Genomic DNA, 18,327 nt, shown 5'->3' on the forward strand with positions numbered 1-18,327 from the left:
AATGATGCACTTCCACAAACAAAAACAACATAATTAAAACATTTAAACACACTACTAAAAAGTAGATGAACTAAATTATTCAAAAGTCTACAGTAACTTCTGATAATAACACAGGGGAAATAAACGAGCCATCTCTTTTCCTCTCTCTCCCTCTCCTGACAGCCCGTCACTATCAGGGTTAGTAAAAATGAATCCCTTGGAGGTTCTAGTGTTCATTTACCGTTGTCTTCTCTTTGCAATGCTTAATCGATTTGAAACCAAGTCTAACGTAGCTTACACTCAACGTTAGCATTCTAGCTAACACAACACATGCACGTACCTTTCTCTGTGGGTTTTTTTGTAGTGACGAATTAAGTTGGATGTTGTGGTGGTCGTGTCACTGATCTTTATGCTGCAGCCCCTGCATACCGCTGTTCTCTTCTTATTACCGTAATCAACAAAATAATCCTTGAATCCAAACTTCACTATTTTTGGAGTAACGCTAGCCGCTGCCATGTTAACTGACACTCCTGCCTTCTAGTGGGTTGCCAGGTTTGCGCGCATGGCGCTATAATCACGTTTTTCGAAAAAACTAAACGTAATATCTCACGACAAAAACAAACGCAAATATTTTATTTTAAACAGTCAAGTCATCTATCTCAAGCTTAAGTCAAGTCTCAAGTCATGAATACCAAGTCAAAGTCAAGTCTTTTATCAATGTTAGTCAAGCAAGTCTCAAGTCAAAAAATATGCAACTCGAGTCTGACTCGAGTCAAGTCATGTGACTCGAGTCTGACTCGAGTCAAGTCATGTGACTCGAGTCTGACTCGAGTCAAGTCATGTGACTCGAGTCTGACTCGAGTCAAGTCATGTGAATCGAGTCCCCACCTCTGCTGTCCATATACTGTAGGTAAAGAAGAACCATGATGAAGCTCCCTCCCTCTTCTCCCTCTAGGTGTCTAGACTCCCTAAGGACCTTCGCTCGGCGCAGCAGCTCTGCTTCTCCTCTGACTCCACCAAACTCTTTGCTTCCTCCTGCCGTTCTTCAGTCCTAGTCGTTGACCTTAACCAGTCAGATTGCAAATACCTCCACACCCTCAGACCCAAATCAGGTGAGACTCAGTCCTGCTGTTATGTTATAGCATTGTTAGCAACACATGGCGTGATGATGTTTGTGAAAATGTAAACATTGTGAATCACTAGTCGACTAATTAAGTCTTAACCTCTTAAGCCCCACGGACCCGGTTCCGGGGCCGAAATCGCGTCATTTGCAGGAAACAACGTCTAAGGAACCTTAATATTTAATAAACTATGAATATTTTATATCCATATAACGGGAACAAACTCATTTAACTGATCTTTTTCATTTTTCAAAAGAAAACACAATGCTAACACTGACCCTCTGAATTAGCCCCAAGCGAAAAATGCTAACCTATTACTGCACCGAAAATCACTCCTACCTCCCATATTACTTATCCTAGCTGCACATCCAACACATCGTTTATGATCGTAAAGACACAGAATCTAACGGTGCCCACCTCAACACTGAAAGATACAAACTCGCGACGTTATCAACAAAAACGTACATCAAAACATGTGGCGCTAGGTAGCCTACAACGCTAACATGGCTTACCTTAAAGGGAGGGAATGCTCATGACACGCATTTTTAAATAATTATCATCCGATAAAACAGACCAGTCTCTGCCAGTCTTTTTCTTTTTTTTTTTTATCCGATGGCGTTATCAGTGATTTTAAACTGATTAATTACCGAAATAACATCAACTCTGTGGGCGGCGCCATTTTGACGAGTCACATGACTTATTTTACCGGAAGTGACGTGAACTATGCGTTTTGGTGTCGAGGACAAATTGACGGATGTGCTTTGTTCATGTTGTTTACTCTAGTTACTCTCACAATTCTATAGAAATATGCCTCATTGTATCGCGAAACATTGCCACAATTCGGATAGGAACAATCCACGGAATGCTCGGTTCCATCTATTGCCAACGGGTAAGCGTAGGAAGTACGTTCGGAGGCAGTGGCTAGCGAAATGTGCTCGGCCCGAAACGAAAGATCCACAGGCGCATGTATGCAGCGAACATTTCAAGTTTCCGGATGACTACTCTGAGAGTATGATGAAACATAAAATGGGATTTATTAATCAACAATTACTTAATGGGGATGCAGTGCACTGCCAATGCCAGCCAGCGTAAGCACATTACTCAACAGACTTTACTGTTTACTACGTAAGGAAGCAGGAATTGCAGGACCCAGAGCGCACGGAACACAGAGCAGACAGCAGATAACGGAATTGCAGTTTTATTGCTTATAGATTATCAGAACATTTCAAAGGGGACACAGTCACATTGGATATTAACCTATGGATTAACTACATCATCGTTTTTATCGTTGTAATGCCATTGAAGACCAGTTTAGACCAGACAAAGACCAAGGTAAGCCATGTTAGCCTAGCGCATGTTAGTACCTACCGCCACTTGTTTTGATGTACGTTTTTGTTGATAACGTCGCAAGTTTGTATCTTTCAGTGTTGAGGTGAGCACCGTTAGATTCTGTGTCTTTACGATCATAAACGATGTGTTGGATGTGCAGCTAGGATAAGTAATAAGGGAGCTAGGAGTGATTTTCGGTGCAGTAATAGGTTAGCATTTTTTGCTCGGGGCTAATTCACAGGCTCACTGTTAGCATTGTGTTTTTTTTTTGAAGAAAAAAATGAAAAAGATTAGTTAAATTAGTTTTTTTCCCGTTATATGGATATAAAATATTCATAGTTTATTAAATAGTAAGGTTTCTTAGACGTTGTTTCCTGCAAATGACACGATTTCGGCCCCGGAACCGGGTCCGTGGGGCCTAAGAGGATAACAGTTGGATTTGGATGGAATGAATACCTATAGTGATAATTCAAAGTAAGTCCGCCTGGACTTTATTTTTCTAAACTTCTTTCTCGGCTGACGAGTCCGAACTCAAATACTCCGCCATGTTTTCGTCGTGTGTTTACAAAGTGAACGCATAGATGACGTCACGACCTAGTTTTTCGGATCATGTGACTACTGAAAATGGCCAAAATGGCAGCTGCCTGACGGAATATACAGGTTTTGATAAAAAAGAGCTATAAAATCATTATTTACCGGGAAATATCGCTGATTTCTTCAGGGTATGGTTTAAACATTATGTTTCACTAAATACTGAAGTTTTGATTAACTATCTAATGACTGGAGCCTTCCTTTAATAATAATAATACATTTTATTTCTATAGCGCTTTTCTTGAACCCAAAGACGCTTTACATTTGGGAGGGAGGGTAGACAAACAAAACAAAGCCACAAAGAACCAAAACAAAACAGAAAAGCAGTCAGGAGGAAGTTGGTTGAGAAGGGGGGGGGGCTTATGGATACAGAGTTGAAGAGGTGGGTTTTGAAGCGGGACTGGAACAGGGTGAGGGACTCAGACTCACGGAGGTATTGGGGGAGGGACTTCCAGAGCTTCGGGGCTGCCACAGGTTTTGTCTGGTCAAAACTGGTCTTCAATGGCATTAAAACAATAACAACGATGCTGTAGTTAATCCATAGGTTAATATCCAATGTGGCTGTGTCCCCTTTGAAATGTTCTGATAATCTATAAGCAATAAAACTGCAATTCAGTTTTAAAATATCAGAGCAGGCCATTCCTACTGTAGCAAGATTGAATGCGCGAAGACGCAACCTTTTTTTAAAAAACATGAGTGTGTGTGCGGGACGATTTCCCTTCGATTCTATTGGCTCTAACGGTCAGAAAGACCCATGTCAAAATCGAACAAGGGGGGCCAGAGATAAGGAAAATCCACCCAAATGGCCACCAGAAGAGGGTTTTTTTTGCTAAATCTGTCTAAAAAGGTCAAATATCTCTTGTTTTGCATCAATCTTGATACAGGGTACTTATTATATGTTGTACTTTGGATTCCTAAAGCTTTTAGTCTACTAACCCATCATCCAAGGTTAGTTTTCACTATAAGTACAACATATCTTTTGGACGGACACTATAATTTACAGTTTTTTACCATGTTCAATCTGAATTTTCTTTAAAATAAAAACATCTATATTGAATCTGACTTTTCTACATCCAACTTACAGGGTTATTACTTTGAGAACAAATATTATTAATTTAACCCTTTTTAGAAGGGAAGATATGGTCATTTGTTCTGGGAATGTCATTTTCGAGCCTGAAACCTGAAAAACAGGCTTGGGGCTTTCGAGCAATTTTTCATTAGTCGAAAAAAATGTATTCTATACAGGGCTCGACAGTAACGGTTGCCAGGTTGCCATTGGCAACCATTCAGAAAAAATGTCAAGCACTTCTTGGCCTTTGGTTGCCATCAGTGGCAACCAGTTTTTAACATAAAGAAATAAGGACAGCAAACAGCAAAATGTGCACCCCAAAATAGATAAATGTTAATTATTTGTTGTATTAAGAGTGATATTTAATTATTGCTGTGACCAGTCGGAACCTGATACTTAAGTTGCACTTGCATTGGTGTGATTACGGAGCCAGAAAGCGATGCAAGTTTACTCGCGTGCTCGGTGCACAAAAAATGCACAAAAAATGGCGACGCAAATTAAGTTGTTTGACTGTGGGGTAAAAAGTTCGGCCAACCTGTCAACATCTCAAACGAATGTTCAAAGTGATTCAACTGATAAAGCGCAAAGTGAATCCGAACGAAAAGCAAAGAGCAAATGTGTAAAGTCTTGGGAGGCGAAATATATATGTTCATTCTGCTCCGTTCTGCATTCACTTCCGGTAAAAGTTCCTTCAAAAATAAGAGTCCTGATCTTATTACTACCAAAATAAAAGTGCAAAACGAAACTTTACCATAGGAAAATATTGGCATACAAATATAATCACTTCTATAAAAAGGTAACACATTTTAAATATAGTTAGACATATTAAAGGTAATTTACAGCATTAATAATTAATATCTAATTCTTAACTGTGAATGGTTTTCATTTATTTAACATTAGAAATGTATTAGTCTGGCCAATCCAAGACTTCAATGCTGAAGGGCCAGTGGATCTATGGTGGGGGTCAGCACAAAGGTCAAGGAAACCCACATTTGAAAGGGAGACAATGGATGACCAAGAAACTAGTGACTTTCTCAATTCATTTGTGAGGGATCTGTGAAGAACATGACAACAGCTGCATTACTGGTATTTAGTATACCAGCAATTGAGGGTGGACAAGTTTACTACCACTTAGGTTTCAAACAAATGTGCTAATTACTTATTGTAAAGCGTTTGAACCTTCTTTTGTGTCACATGTTCATTATTAAGTTGATGTATAACTGTATGGTATCTTAATTATTTAAAATATAAGGTGACTAAAAATGGCAACCGTATTTTCAGTTTTGGCAACCAAAAGCTGATGCCTGGTTGCCAGCCTGGCAACCACTTTTAAAAGTTAGCTTTGATCCCTGCTATATATAAAAAGTAAAAGCTCCATCCTTGCGCTGCATGTGCTATGATGCGTCAGCCGGAAACCCCCTCAGACTTCATTCAGAGCGGGGCCTGGTCATTAAGTTAATGTGGTCGGGCAGGAAATCCAAAGTGTGGATCTTTCTGAGCGAGTAAAGGACGTACAAACTACGACGGCAAAGCGTCTCCTCCATATCCACACCATCAGAGCGCAGCTTCCTGAATGCCGGCTTCATAACAAAACACGGAGCTTAATTATCCCCACAACGTGTGTTACTTTCTCAGACTCAGAGGAAAACAGCAGCAGTGTGAGTAGTAGCCTATCTTTGTATCAACTAGGGGTGTAACGGTTCACAAACATTTCGGTTCGGTACGTACCTCGGTTTTTTGGTCACGGTTCGGTTCGGTACGTTTTCGGTACAGCAGAATTTTTTTTCACAAAACAAAACATATATATATTTTTATTATTATTATTAAACTGTGAATAATGTATTCACTCAAATAAATACAAAATATAATAAAATAAACATTAAGGTGCAGCATTTCGATGAACTGAAATAATCTGTATTTGAACTTTACTGTACTAGTACTCACAAAACATAAACTATTAGTTTTGGGTTTTTAATTATTATTAAACTGTGAATATTCACTCAAATAAATACAAAATATAATAAAATGAACATTAAGGTGCAGCTTTTCGATGAACTGAAATAATCTGTATTTGAACTGTACTGTGCTAGTACCTAAGCAGCCAGTTTGACATTAGGACTTGCTTGTCATTGTATTTTCATGTTTTTTTAAAGAAAGATGAACCTGTCCACATTGCTTGCCGAAAGGGCAGATCTGCTGGCACTAACAATGTCTCCTGCTGTGGAGAAAACCCTCTCGCTAGGGACAGAGGTAGCAGATACAGCCAGGTAGCGCTTTGCTAACATGGCAACATAAGGATATTTGGTGTTTGTAATAGCTTTGGCTCGGTCTGATCTTTCTGCGAGTGGTGGAGGCTTAAATGCTAGCGGGAGTTGGGTTTGCACTTCAGTCTTTTTTCTTTTGGTACCGGTGATATTCACGTTCGGGTGATGCCTTTTCAAGAGTGTGCAAGTTTGATGTATTGCCAGCCGCGTAACCAATGTTAGTTGAACAATGCCGAAAAACAGCTTTGGTTCAGTCCACCTGTCTTTGTCCGTCATCCTTGTACGTAACTGTGAAACCAAAATGTTCCCAAACCGGAGACTTCAATGATGCTGGAGGATTTTCGAGCTCAACTTTATCTGCGTTCGCCATAAATTTTTGATAGTTCCTCAAATTACTGACTACATATGAACGCATCCCTCTGACCAGCTCTCATATTATGCCTCTCATCCAATGAAATGACTTGCTCGCTCTATGACGCGTTGAATCCAATGTGAGCAAATTACTCTGAATGCTGCGACGCAGCACCTGAGATTACTTCCAAAAAGTTATTCACGTTCTCAATTTTTTACGTTTAACGTTATATTCGTTCGGTACACTTCGGTACACACCTGTACCGAACCGAAGGGCCCGTACCGAATAATTTCGGTACGGGTACGTGTACCGTTACACCCCTAGTATCAACATATATAGACCTATAATATATAATCATTCTGACCTGAGAAAACGATAAAACTTTAATTTCATGATGAGGGCGTAATGCAGAGGGTTTTTAACCGATGCTCATATTTTCAGTGTTTCCGTTTCCTCTGTAGTATTTATTGGGTTGTTATATTCCAATATGAATAATAGAAACTATAACTAAATGTTCCATGTGTGTCCTCGCTGCTTGTTCGCACACACAATAAGAATCCTTACCGGAGCTTCGGCTGTTTATACCGCTGTGTCCGCTCTCTACATTTAATTTATATTTCAAAGGTTCATTATTAGTTTTAGTTTTAGCACAACGTACCAAGCTGTTATAAAAAAAAAATATATATATATATATTAGGGCTGTCAAACGATTAAACATTTTAATCAGATTAATCACAGCTTAAAAATTAATTAATCATGTGTCCAAAATATGCCATTTCTTTATGTATATTGTTGTGGGAATGGAAAGATAAATGAAAGAAGGCGGATATATCCATTTAACATACAGTATCTATGTTTATTATAAAAAAATTCTGCGTGTCAAAAACACACACCAATCAATCATCAAACTGTGGGGTCTTAATTCATTACGTGTTGATTTCTATCAACGGGGGAGTACTTCAGGAAAGTCGGGGGGGGGGCTAGTGGAGTACTTCGTGACCACAGAGTGTGAATATAATAATTCAAGTACATCCTTTCACACAGAACTTTGTATTGAACATTCAACATTGCAAATGAAATGTGAAATAATATTCAAATACATAAATGATATATAATAAATAAAACAAATACATATAATCACACACAACCAAAACAATAAATTAAATAGAGCTCTCTCTCATATATATAAACAAATAAATAAATATGAGCACACATTGTCTCACAAGCAAAAAAAGACCTCCTTAAAATAGCAGTCAAGTGTACAGTCCACTGTCCATACAAAGACCCAGATGCCTCAACAGGCCATATCCAAATCTGTATTTCCAAGATTTCGAGCAAGGAACACCAACATGTTTGCATTGTCGGGCAAATGCATCTTTGATTGCAAACTGTCGGGAACGGAATGGGGTGGTTGTGTTTCAGGTGCAGTTTAAGGTTGGTCGTATTGTTAGTAGGGATGCCAGCGATTATTCGATTATTCGATTAATCGTTACAGTCTCCATAATCGAATATTATTTTTAAAAATCGATTTTATTTATATATTTTTTTATTATTATTTATGTTTTTTTTTTTTTTCTGGCTTAGTTTCAACCAAAATATAGACTAATGCTAATAATAGTAATATTATTAACAATTGTAAATGGCCATTGGTCACACCACCAGTTTGTTTTACTGTAAACTTGGAGGAAGCCTGCGTGCAGAGCAGACTGCTGCTGCAGCACGCTACACACCGCCCCCACCCCCACCCTCCCTCACACGTGCGACTAAAGATGAACAAAGCGGCAGGTAAAAAGAGTTCCTCCTCGTGGAACTACTTCGAACTTATAAGTACAAAGGAAGTGAAATGCAAACTCTGCGAAAAGACGTTTGTCTATCATAGCTCAACCTCAGCAATGCGTTCGCATTTGAGTGCGAAGCACGCCAAAGAGATTACAAAGAAAGACGCAGCACAGCCGGCCATTACCAACTTCACTTCAAGGCCACGCCGTTGTGATGACATGCGTGCAGGTGAAATGCAATGCTGCTATTATTAATAATACAGGCTACAGCCTGTATTAATAATAGCATTGCAATAAATAAATTGCTATAATAATATTTATTGCAATGCTGCTATTATTAATACAAGCTGTAGCCTGTATTTAATAATGGCAGCATTGCAATAAATACATTGTGCGCGCATAGCGCATCTCCAAATAAAGGCAATGGCAGGCACTTTAGAAAATAACAAAAAATAAACCAACATCATGTTGATGTTGGTTTATTTGTCTTTTATTTTGTTTGTACTGTTAAACATGTTCCAGTAAAGAAAACTGAGGTTACCTACTGTAACCCAGCTTCTATGAGTATTGGCGCAGCCCTCTAAGGCTATCGCTATTGGGTTTACCCTTCTGCGCCCCCGCGCAGTACTGAAAACACTTGTAGTCCACGCCCACCCGCTAGGTGGGCCCCACCCTCGGGCCTCCTTCCGGTATAAATAGGGAGGTTGCCCGGCGATCTGCTCCCATACAATATAACTTTTCTTCAGCTATTCGTAGAGCCAGTGGGGCCCAGCGCTTAGAGGGCTGCGCCAATACTCATAGAAGCTGGGTTACAGTAGGTAACCTCAGTTCTATTTCGTATATGGCTTCGCCCTCTAAGGCTATCGCTATTGGGTTAAGGGCGAACCATGATGTAGTCTGCGCCCCACTGGGTCCGTCCAGCACTAGAAGCACATACATACCTGCTTAATAACACCCCCCTGCCTGTTGTGCCATGCGTAATGGCACATCCCCGTCCCTGGAGCAAACATACCTGTTTTCCTGACGGGGTGAAGGCTGGGAACAATACATACCGACCGCTGTGAGAAAGTAGAGACGAAGGTCCCACCTTGTCCTGCGATCATACAGGGGGAACAGCCGTTCTCTCCGTGTCAGCCAGGTAGGAGAGCTCTCAGCTGGATCCCTGACGTCACTCACTCTGACCAGGCACTCCCTACGAAGTGTGTCAGAGGAAGGGGAACGTCCCTCTCCTACGAGGGGAAAAAGGGCCGCTCTCTGTGTGCCGCGAGGCAGGAGAGAGGCGCACAGCTGGATCCCTGACGTCACTCACTCTGACAGGACACCCAGTACAGGGCGTGTCAGAGAGGAAAGGGAGACATCCCTCAAATAAAATTGAATAAATGAACAGGGGGAAGACCAAGATGCAGCCGTGCAAATATCTTCCACTGACATTCCTCCGCGCAACACCGAGGAGGAGGAAATTCCTCTGGTTGAGTGCGCTTTGATATTCTCCGGGGGCTCCCCCCCCCGAGGAGACATATGCCTGTGACACAGCCTCACACAGCCAGTGTGACAGCCGTTGTGTAGACAGAGGTTGCCCGATCGAGCGCTCTCTGTAGTGCACAAACAGGCGCTGAGAACGGCGCAATGCCGCCGTGCGCGCTACATAGCAGACAGCGCGCGCACCGGCCAGAGGAGATGAGATGTTTCTTCTTCCTCCGACCTCTTGCATCCCATGGAACTGCTGGGGGGAGAGGCTTCTCTGTGATGTGCCGTAATGGTCGTCATGGTGACGTGCCACGCCCTCGCCGCTGCTGCCCGTGAAGCAAAAAAGCTGCGAGGGAGTTTCCACACGCTGCATTCCACTCTGTCTCTCATCATGAGGCGTGTACACGCCCAGAGGATGAGAGGTGTGTGTATGCTGTCCTCACGAGGCGTTATAACAATGCTCGTGGATTTATTATGACCGTGTGTAAGGCATATCTGGGACAGAGGAATGCCTCGAGCTCTGCAGTTTATAAACCAATAGGTTAAAACAGCAGGCTTCTGCAGTGAATGAAGCACCTCTGGAGACTCCCCCTGTGGGGGAGACCCAGGGGAATCCCCCCCGTGACCAGCTGACGCTAATGCCGAGCAGCTGCGTTACGGAGAGGGCTGTGTGGTTTGTGACACGCTGTCAGTTTCTCACTCGCTGCCAGAGAGCGCTCTGCTGCTGGCTGAGTTTTTAATTCCACTCCAGATAACGTTTGTCTGAGAGGGAAGGGAACAGCTCTTCTTCCAACTTGTTATGAAACCCAGGCTTTGACAGATGCGATACGAGATGTACCGTCTGTAAAGCGACTTCCTCCCTGGAGCGAGCCAGCAACTAGCAGGTCGTCCAGAGGAAACCACCCTCTCATCCCTCCTCTGTGTAGCGGCTCCAGCCTTCTCTACACAAAAATGGGAGGAGCCAGGGAATATCCAAACGGCAGACGATTGTCTGGTCTGATATTCCCTGAAATGAGAAACCGCAGGAATTTCCTGTGTTTCGGGATGATGGGTACGTGGAAGTATGCATCCTTCAGGTGGAAGTGAACCAGTCGTCCTGGTGAACACATTCCAGCCCCTGTTTGATCGTCAGCATGTGGAATACTGACAGATCGAGGATGTCTCATTGCCCCAGTCTTTTTCGGGATTAGAAAAATAACGGGAGTGAAAACCCCTGATTTTCCTCCCTTTGAGGAAACCTGGAAATATCCTCTTTCAACAGGAGTTCCAGCAGCTCGGATTTGGAGAGCAAGACATAGCTTCTGGGAGGACAGGAGTGTTTCCTGTATCCCATTGAACTGTGGGGGGCTTTTTCGTCACCACGCTGCGGGGTGTGACACGTCGAAGGAGAGCTGTCAGCGTGTCCACTCCACTCTCTGTCGTGAGAGTCGTACTCTCATGCGGGCTGAATTCAATTCCACCCAGGTAAACAATACTCTGGGCTGGAATGGGACAGCTCTTTTCCCAATTTATCATGAAACCCAGCTTTGACAGATACGATATGAGTTGTACCGTCTGTAAAGCCGCTTCCTCCCTGGAGCGAGCCATGCAGCAGCAGGTCGTCCAGGTAAAAATAGTACTCTCATCCCTCCTCTGTGTAGCGGCTGCAACGCCGTCTCTACACACTTTGAAAAAGTACGAGGAGCCAGGGAATAGCCGAACGGCAGACGGTTGTACTGGTTCGCTATTCCCTGGAATGAAAACCGCAGGAATTTCCTGTGTTGCGGAATGATGGGTACATGGAAGTATGCATCCTTTAGGTCTATAGAGGTGAACCAATCTCCCTGGTGAACACACTCTAGCACCTTTTTGACCGTCAGCATGTAAAACAGGTCGAGGATGGGTCTCATTCCCCCTGTCTTTTTCGGGATAAGAAAATAGCGGGAGTAATACCCCTGATTTTCTTCCTCCTGGGGAACCCTGGAAATAGCCTCTTTCAACAGGAGTTCCCGTAGCTCTGCTTGGAGCACAAGACACTGTTCACGGGATGTTAGGCATGTCACCTGTATCCCGTTGAACTGTGGGGGGGGGAGGCGAACTGCAGGGTGTACCCTCTGCTGATCAGCCTGTTCGTCCATCAAACACATGCGCTGCCACGCCGAGAAACACTCTGACAGCGGGCGCGCATTGCTCGAGATGTGTTGTGGTTGTCATGACTACGAGCCACGCCAGAGCCCTCGCCGCCGCTGCCCGTGAGGCAACCCAAGGTGGGCCTAGAGCGAAAGGGCTGTGCAGAGGCCTCCACACGCTGCGTATCACTCCGCCTCGCATCATGAGGCGTGTACACGCTCAGAGGATGGGTGGAGGTGTGTGCAGTAATATCCACATGAGGCGTTAACACTGCGCTCCTGGGCTTATTATGACTGTGTATAGGTGGCGTATCTCGGACAGAAGAATGCCGCGAGGTCTGTGGTTTAATAACCGAAGAGTCATAACAATCAGATCCCTGCAGCGAACCCTGCTGCCTACTAATCACCAGATTGAAGGCAGCTGGTGTAATTACTGTGCTCCGCAGCTTATTAATCGATAGATTAAATAGCGCAGGCTTTTGTACCGAACCCGGCTGGCTATTAACCGATAGGTCATGGCAGCTGGCTCACCGGCCAGAGTGGGGGATATGTGAAACACATTTGAAACTGATGACTCAGCCAACATGTTGGGAAATAATCTTCTTTTATTTTCCTCACACTGTCTCCCCAACCGTCAAGGCCGCTCTGCTTCCTCGGCGGCTCTCATGGAGCAGACGCCGAACGGGAGTACCTCACTCCCTTTTTTTACCCCCCCCTCTCTCCCTTTTTTTTACCCCCCCCTCTCTCCCTTTTTTTTACCCCCCCTTGCCTGGTGGGGGTGGGGGGGGGGGCGGAGGCCCCGCGAGGCAACCCAAGGTGGGCCTAGCGAAAAGGCTGTGAGGACGCCTCCACACGTTGCATTCACTCCGCCTCTCATCATGATGCGCATACACGCTCAGAGGATGGGTGGAGGTGTGTGCAGTGATAACCACATGAGGCGTTACCACGGCGCTCATGGGCTTATTGTCACCGTGTGTAGGTGGCTTATCTCGGATAGAGGAATGCCGCGAGGTCTGTGGTTTAATAACCGAAAGTTATAACCACCAGAACCCTGCAGCGAACCATGCTGCCTACTAATCACCAGATTGAAGGCAGCTGGTGTAGTTACTGTGCTCCGCAGCTTATTAATCGATAGATTAAAATGCGCAGGCTTTTGTAACGAATCCTGCTGGCTATTTAACCGATAGGTCATAGGCAGCTGGTTCACCCAGAGTGGGGGATATGTGAAACACATTTGAAACTGATGACTCAGCCAACATGTTGGAAAATAAGCTTATTTTTATTTTCCTCACACTCCCCCGGTGCCCCGGCCGCCGCTGACGGACGATTCTGAAGCCTCGGCTGCTGTTGCTGCTGGTGTCTGTCCGTCTGCCGCTGTGGCCGGGTTGGCTGCTGCTGCTGCCGCTGGTGTCACTGCTGCTTCACCGCTGGCTGTCCTCGCCTGGGACACCGCCATGGCTGCGCACAGCGACGGTGGTGTGTTCTGGATGGGCTCCTGCCCACCCCAGACGTCTTCCTCACCCGCAGCAGCTAGAGCGTCCGCCCTTCGCTTCCTGTCGGATGAAGGAAGACGCACATAGTGAGGAAATGCGACCTGCTGGCTGAGAGCCGCGTCCGCGTGCTCTGGCCCCAGACAGGCTGCGCATATCGGATGCAAATCGTAGCTCATAATGTAGCCCATATTACACGAAGGGCACATACGGACACACTCTTTATTGCTCATGATGTTGCTTTTCTCGTGCTTCAGTAAACTGCTGGTTGCTGAAGAAAAGAGGGAGCAGATCGCCGGGCAACCTCCCTATTTATACCGGAAGGAGGCCCGAGGGTGGGGCCCACCTAGCGGGTGGGCGTGGACTACAAGTGTTTTCAGTACTGCGCGGGGGCGCAGAAGGGTAAACCCAATAGCGATAGCCTTAGAGGGCGAAGCCATATACGAAATAGAACAACGGAATTCCTTTTGTCTGAGTTTTTTTTTTTTTGTCACGCGGGGGGGGGCGGGTCGATTAATCGATTAACCAATTATTATTCGCCAGGGCTGCCGAATAATCGATTTTGATTATGGTCAGTTTCTGGCAACCCTAATTATTAGCTTCTGTTGCTACCTTTTTAAAACAAATGCAACACACCGGCTCATTCAAGTCCGTAGGTTCGCCTCGTTGATTTGGCTTAAATCCAAAATATTCCCACACCGGAGATGGAATTAGGTTTTGCAACCAATTCCATCCAACTTCAAATTCCCCTCGAGTAAGTCACACATTGTCTCCTGCTTGTCTCTGTATTATTCATTTGGCTGCTACACTGCTGCACGCGGAGTGTCCTGACCTGGCTGTGTGTGAGCCCCGCCCCTCACAGCGCGCCGGGCCAGCAGCCACAGCACGTTGGGCTAAAATGCTGATCACTTCCTTATGTAAACAAACACGCATGTAAACGGCAATTTATCAAGGTCAGAAAAGTTATCGAGTTAATTTGTATTTATCGTGCGATAAGTCAATTAATTGCTTAACGTGACAGGCCTAGGCCTTGCTGCAGGAGATACTCACTCTTCACTAACGTCAGTGGTCATGGCCCAGTTGGGGAATGCATTTTCTTTTTTTGAAGCACGTCAAAGCTAAATGGCTGTTACGATGCTCTCTATATAAGTGTGTGTGTGTGTGTCGTCAGGCTCCTCTCAGCCTGTCCACCTGCTGTGTGTCAGTGAGGATGGCAAATGGCTGGCTACTGCAAACACAGACTGTCTGATCCATGTGTTCAACCTGGACAAGCTCAAGGTGAGTTTGAACTCCATCATGCTGTTAACTGATAGGTCAAATTTGAATTGTAGCCAAAGCAACAATAGTAACCCCTCCCCCCCCCCCCCCCTCTTTGTGTTTGCAGCTTCATTGTACAGTTCCGGTGTACAGCTCATGCCCCACTGCCATAGCCATCCACCCAACAAACAGCAACCTTGTGGTGGTGCATGCAGACCAGCAGGTAACGTGTGATTCTGTCATCGGCTAACAAAGTATCTGCTCTGCTAAGTATAACACAGAGATGTACGTGCTACAGCCCAGGGGTAGACATTAAGGGTAACATTTTATTATCACTGGCCCTACCATTGTAACCACTGGCCCGGAGCATTCGTCCAAAGAAAATCGACCAATAATGAAGAAAATTAACACATTTGTTGCAATAGTAATTGATGCACTAACTACATTACTACTTGTACTACAACATTTGAATCATCAGTTCTTCCTCATTTTCCTCAATTGTTCATATTTGGTTTATTAAAATAATGATATTGTGGTCATTGTTAAAAAATGTCTGCTATTATGAGTATTATTATTTGTATAATGCGCTTTCTGCCTTCCTGTCATTAGGAGTTAGACATGTAATGGCTATGTAATAAACTAGATTAGAACCTTCATTATCCTAAACTGCTGGGACATTTCCCTAAAGCCAATACCTTTATATTTGTTCTACTCTTCTCTTACTCAGCATAGGTAGGCATTGATGTACAGAGCCGACAGAAGACCTTGTTTATATTGGCATCATATCGAAGCCAACTCCATCGATCAAGCTGGCTGAAACTTTCTCTCCCTCTTCTTCTCATGCTCCCTGTCACTCTCCTTGAACTCCTCCGGTGACATTCTTTTATTTGAAGATTGTTTTTTGCCCGGCGCTTAGCCGGCTACCGCTGGTATTAAAAACATCTTGGCGAATGGTTAGGTGCCGAGAAAGTCTGTAGTGAACGAGCGCTCACGGGAGCCTGCTCGCGCTGCGCTCTACTCCGCAGCAAACAGCTGTTTGCTTTTCACCCAACAACGACAACCGCCTCACGAAACGCTATGTAGTAGCGTTAATAAACGAAACAATTCAACACAATTGCTTGTCAAAATACCAATACCACAGGACAATTTTTTTTTAAGCAATATTGTTAGTGGCCCGAGCGGGAAAGTACGTTATGCTGGCCCGGGGTGTCTGAGCAGTGCTTCCGGGCCAGCGGGCCATTTATAATGTCGAGCCCTGCAGCCCCTGTAATGGTTTGTGTTTTGTGTATTATACAGATCTTTGAGTACTCACTGGTACAGAAGGAGTACACAGAATGGAGTCGGAAGCTGCAGAAACAGGGACTGCACCCCCTGTGGATGGAGAGAGACACCCCCATCACACACATCGCCTTCAATCCTAAAAATCCAGCTCACATCATCCTGCACGACACGTTCATGTTCTGCATCATTGACCAGAATCTGGTATGTGGGCGCTCAGTGAAAGGCTGACTGTCATGTTGATGTTGCTTTATCTATGCCCGGAGTGTTTCAGTTTTCCTCCTAAGGCAAGGAAGAGGGGGAGAGGGGGGAGGGGGGGGTTTGAATGGTTGTCATGCTCTATTTCTTTCTTCGTTTCTTTGCGCAGCCCCTCCCTGAAGCGAAGACTCCACTCTACAATCAGATGACACTGAGGAGTCTTCCTGAGTCAGAGAGGATCATGCACAGCCACGCCTTTAAGATATGCAAGAACTTCCAGGTACCCATGCACTGAGCCCAGGAGCGCTACGTTAACTGTTTTAATTGAACTAGGGTTTCCCATGAGATCATAACAAAAAAACTAATGGTTTTACGTAATTTCCTGTTGAAAATCCAGTCTTTTTTGATTAACAGATCCAAAGACTTCATTGTCCTATGCTCAATAGCTACAGCACAGTTTTGCCAATGACAATCCGAACGATAGTACCAGGCTGATACAACACTGAAATGTAAACAATAAAAAAGGTGCAAGAGGAAACAAAAGAAGAAATTAAATCCTCTTATAAAAAAAAGCTAGTCTGAACTAGGGATCGACCGATATGGCTTTTTCAAGGCCAATACCGATACCAATTATTAGTAATCAAGGAGACCGATAACCGATATTTGGAACCGTTATACATTTGCAGTAAAATCAGAAAATGTTGGTGTCAAAATGTAGAATAACACAAACTCCAACACAACTTCTTTGAAATTCATTTAAGCATATATTATGTTTAATTAACTTTTAAACATCTTACAACGGGTTTCCTCTCTGTGCCCTTTTCTTTAGTGCAGTGAGTTAGAGAGAGACAAGAAGTGGGGCTGCAGGCTGACATGCTTAACTAACAATAATGCTTAATTTATTATATCTGTCTATCTAGCATAAAATCCCAATAAGCTGCTAGCAACTGCAAAACACTAGTGCTAGCTAATGTTTTGCAAACTATTAAAAGTGAGGCTATTACAATAGACCTAACGTTAGTCTAGTAGCCTCACTTCTAATATTTTGCTAAACATTTGCTAGATACATGTTGGCTAGCTAATGAGCTTTACATATCAACCTGAAAAACTGCGATCATAAGATCGTGGTGTTTTTGCAACTTCAGCATAGGGGATTGGGATATTTATTGAACTTCGGTTTAACACATGTATGGCTCTGCCGCTCAGCGCTGCTGCTTGCTTCAGGCCCCGGCCACACGAGGACGAAAACGGTTGTTTGCGTTACTGTTTAGTGTCATATAGACCGTTCGGCCACACGAGGACAACCGAATATGGCACTAAACGACTGCGGAAACGATAACGGGTCCCAAGGTGGATAGAACGGCATACGCAAAGCTCTGGGGGGTCAAACGGCTCCGTGTGTACGCCCTATACGATCATTTTCTGATAATGATGAGGCAATAGCCTCGCCTCCCCACCTCTGCTGCTCACCCTCGCGTCAAAGTAAACTGCACACTGAATTCAGATTATTTATCTTTCTCTCGATATGGACATAAACGCGAGTGAAGTCTAATCTGACAGGACGGAGACACCTCTCAAACTACCTAAACTAGTTATAAATATGTTTATTTTTACTGTCGGCCGGGTCACTCATTACTGGATCAGCTGCTGCATGAGACAGACACTGACGCTGTCCGAAGAGAGGGAGGAAAAAGAGAGGCTCCATGTATTTTATTATTATATTATATGGATTCGTTATTCATTTGTTTTAAAGCTCAATAAATAACAAAGAAGACCTTTGACCTTTGACCTTTTCCCGTTCTAGCTCCGTGCTTGAGCTTTTCTGGTTCGGAACCGGTTCTTCGGTTCAGCTCCCGCTCTGTTCACACCGCTCAGAGCCCGACTGGTGCTGCGTCATCGTTTGCGTCATGACGTAACCGTTTGCGTGCCTGCTTTATAAAGCCAAACCGCGCGGAAACCCCTCACATCGACAACAAACACAATGGCCGATTGTATTGAAGCGCTACTTGATTTGGTTTTTCTCTGTCAAAACGAAATGGAAGAAAT

At 44.1% G+C, this 18,327-nt stretch overlaps 1 protein-coding gene across 1 annotated transcript in view; it reads left to right on the top strand.

Annotated features, from left to right (window-relative positions):
- The window catches only part of LOC117553235 (U3 small nucleolar RNA-associated protein 4 homolog), a 33,854-nt gene that overhangs the window by 10,393 nt on the left and 5,134 nt on the right, over nucleotides 1–18,327 (top strand). The window contains 5 exon segments of the mRNA XM_034227080.1: nucleotides 935–1,091; nucleotides 14,720–14,826; nucleotides 14,933–15,028; nucleotides 16,102–16,287; nucleotides 16,451–16,561. Coding sequence (XP_034082971.1) covers nucleotides 935–1,091; nucleotides 14,720–14,826; nucleotides 14,933–15,028; nucleotides 16,102–16,287; nucleotides 16,451–16,561 — 657 coding nt within the window.

Source organism: Gymnodraco acuticeps, unplaced genomic scaffold (assembly GCF_902827175.1).
Source record: "Gymnodraco acuticeps unplaced genomic scaffold, fGymAcu1.1, whole genome shotgun sequence".
NCBI lineage: Eukaryota > Metazoa > Chordata > Actinopteri > Perciformes > Bathydraconidae > Gymnodraco > Gymnodraco acuticeps.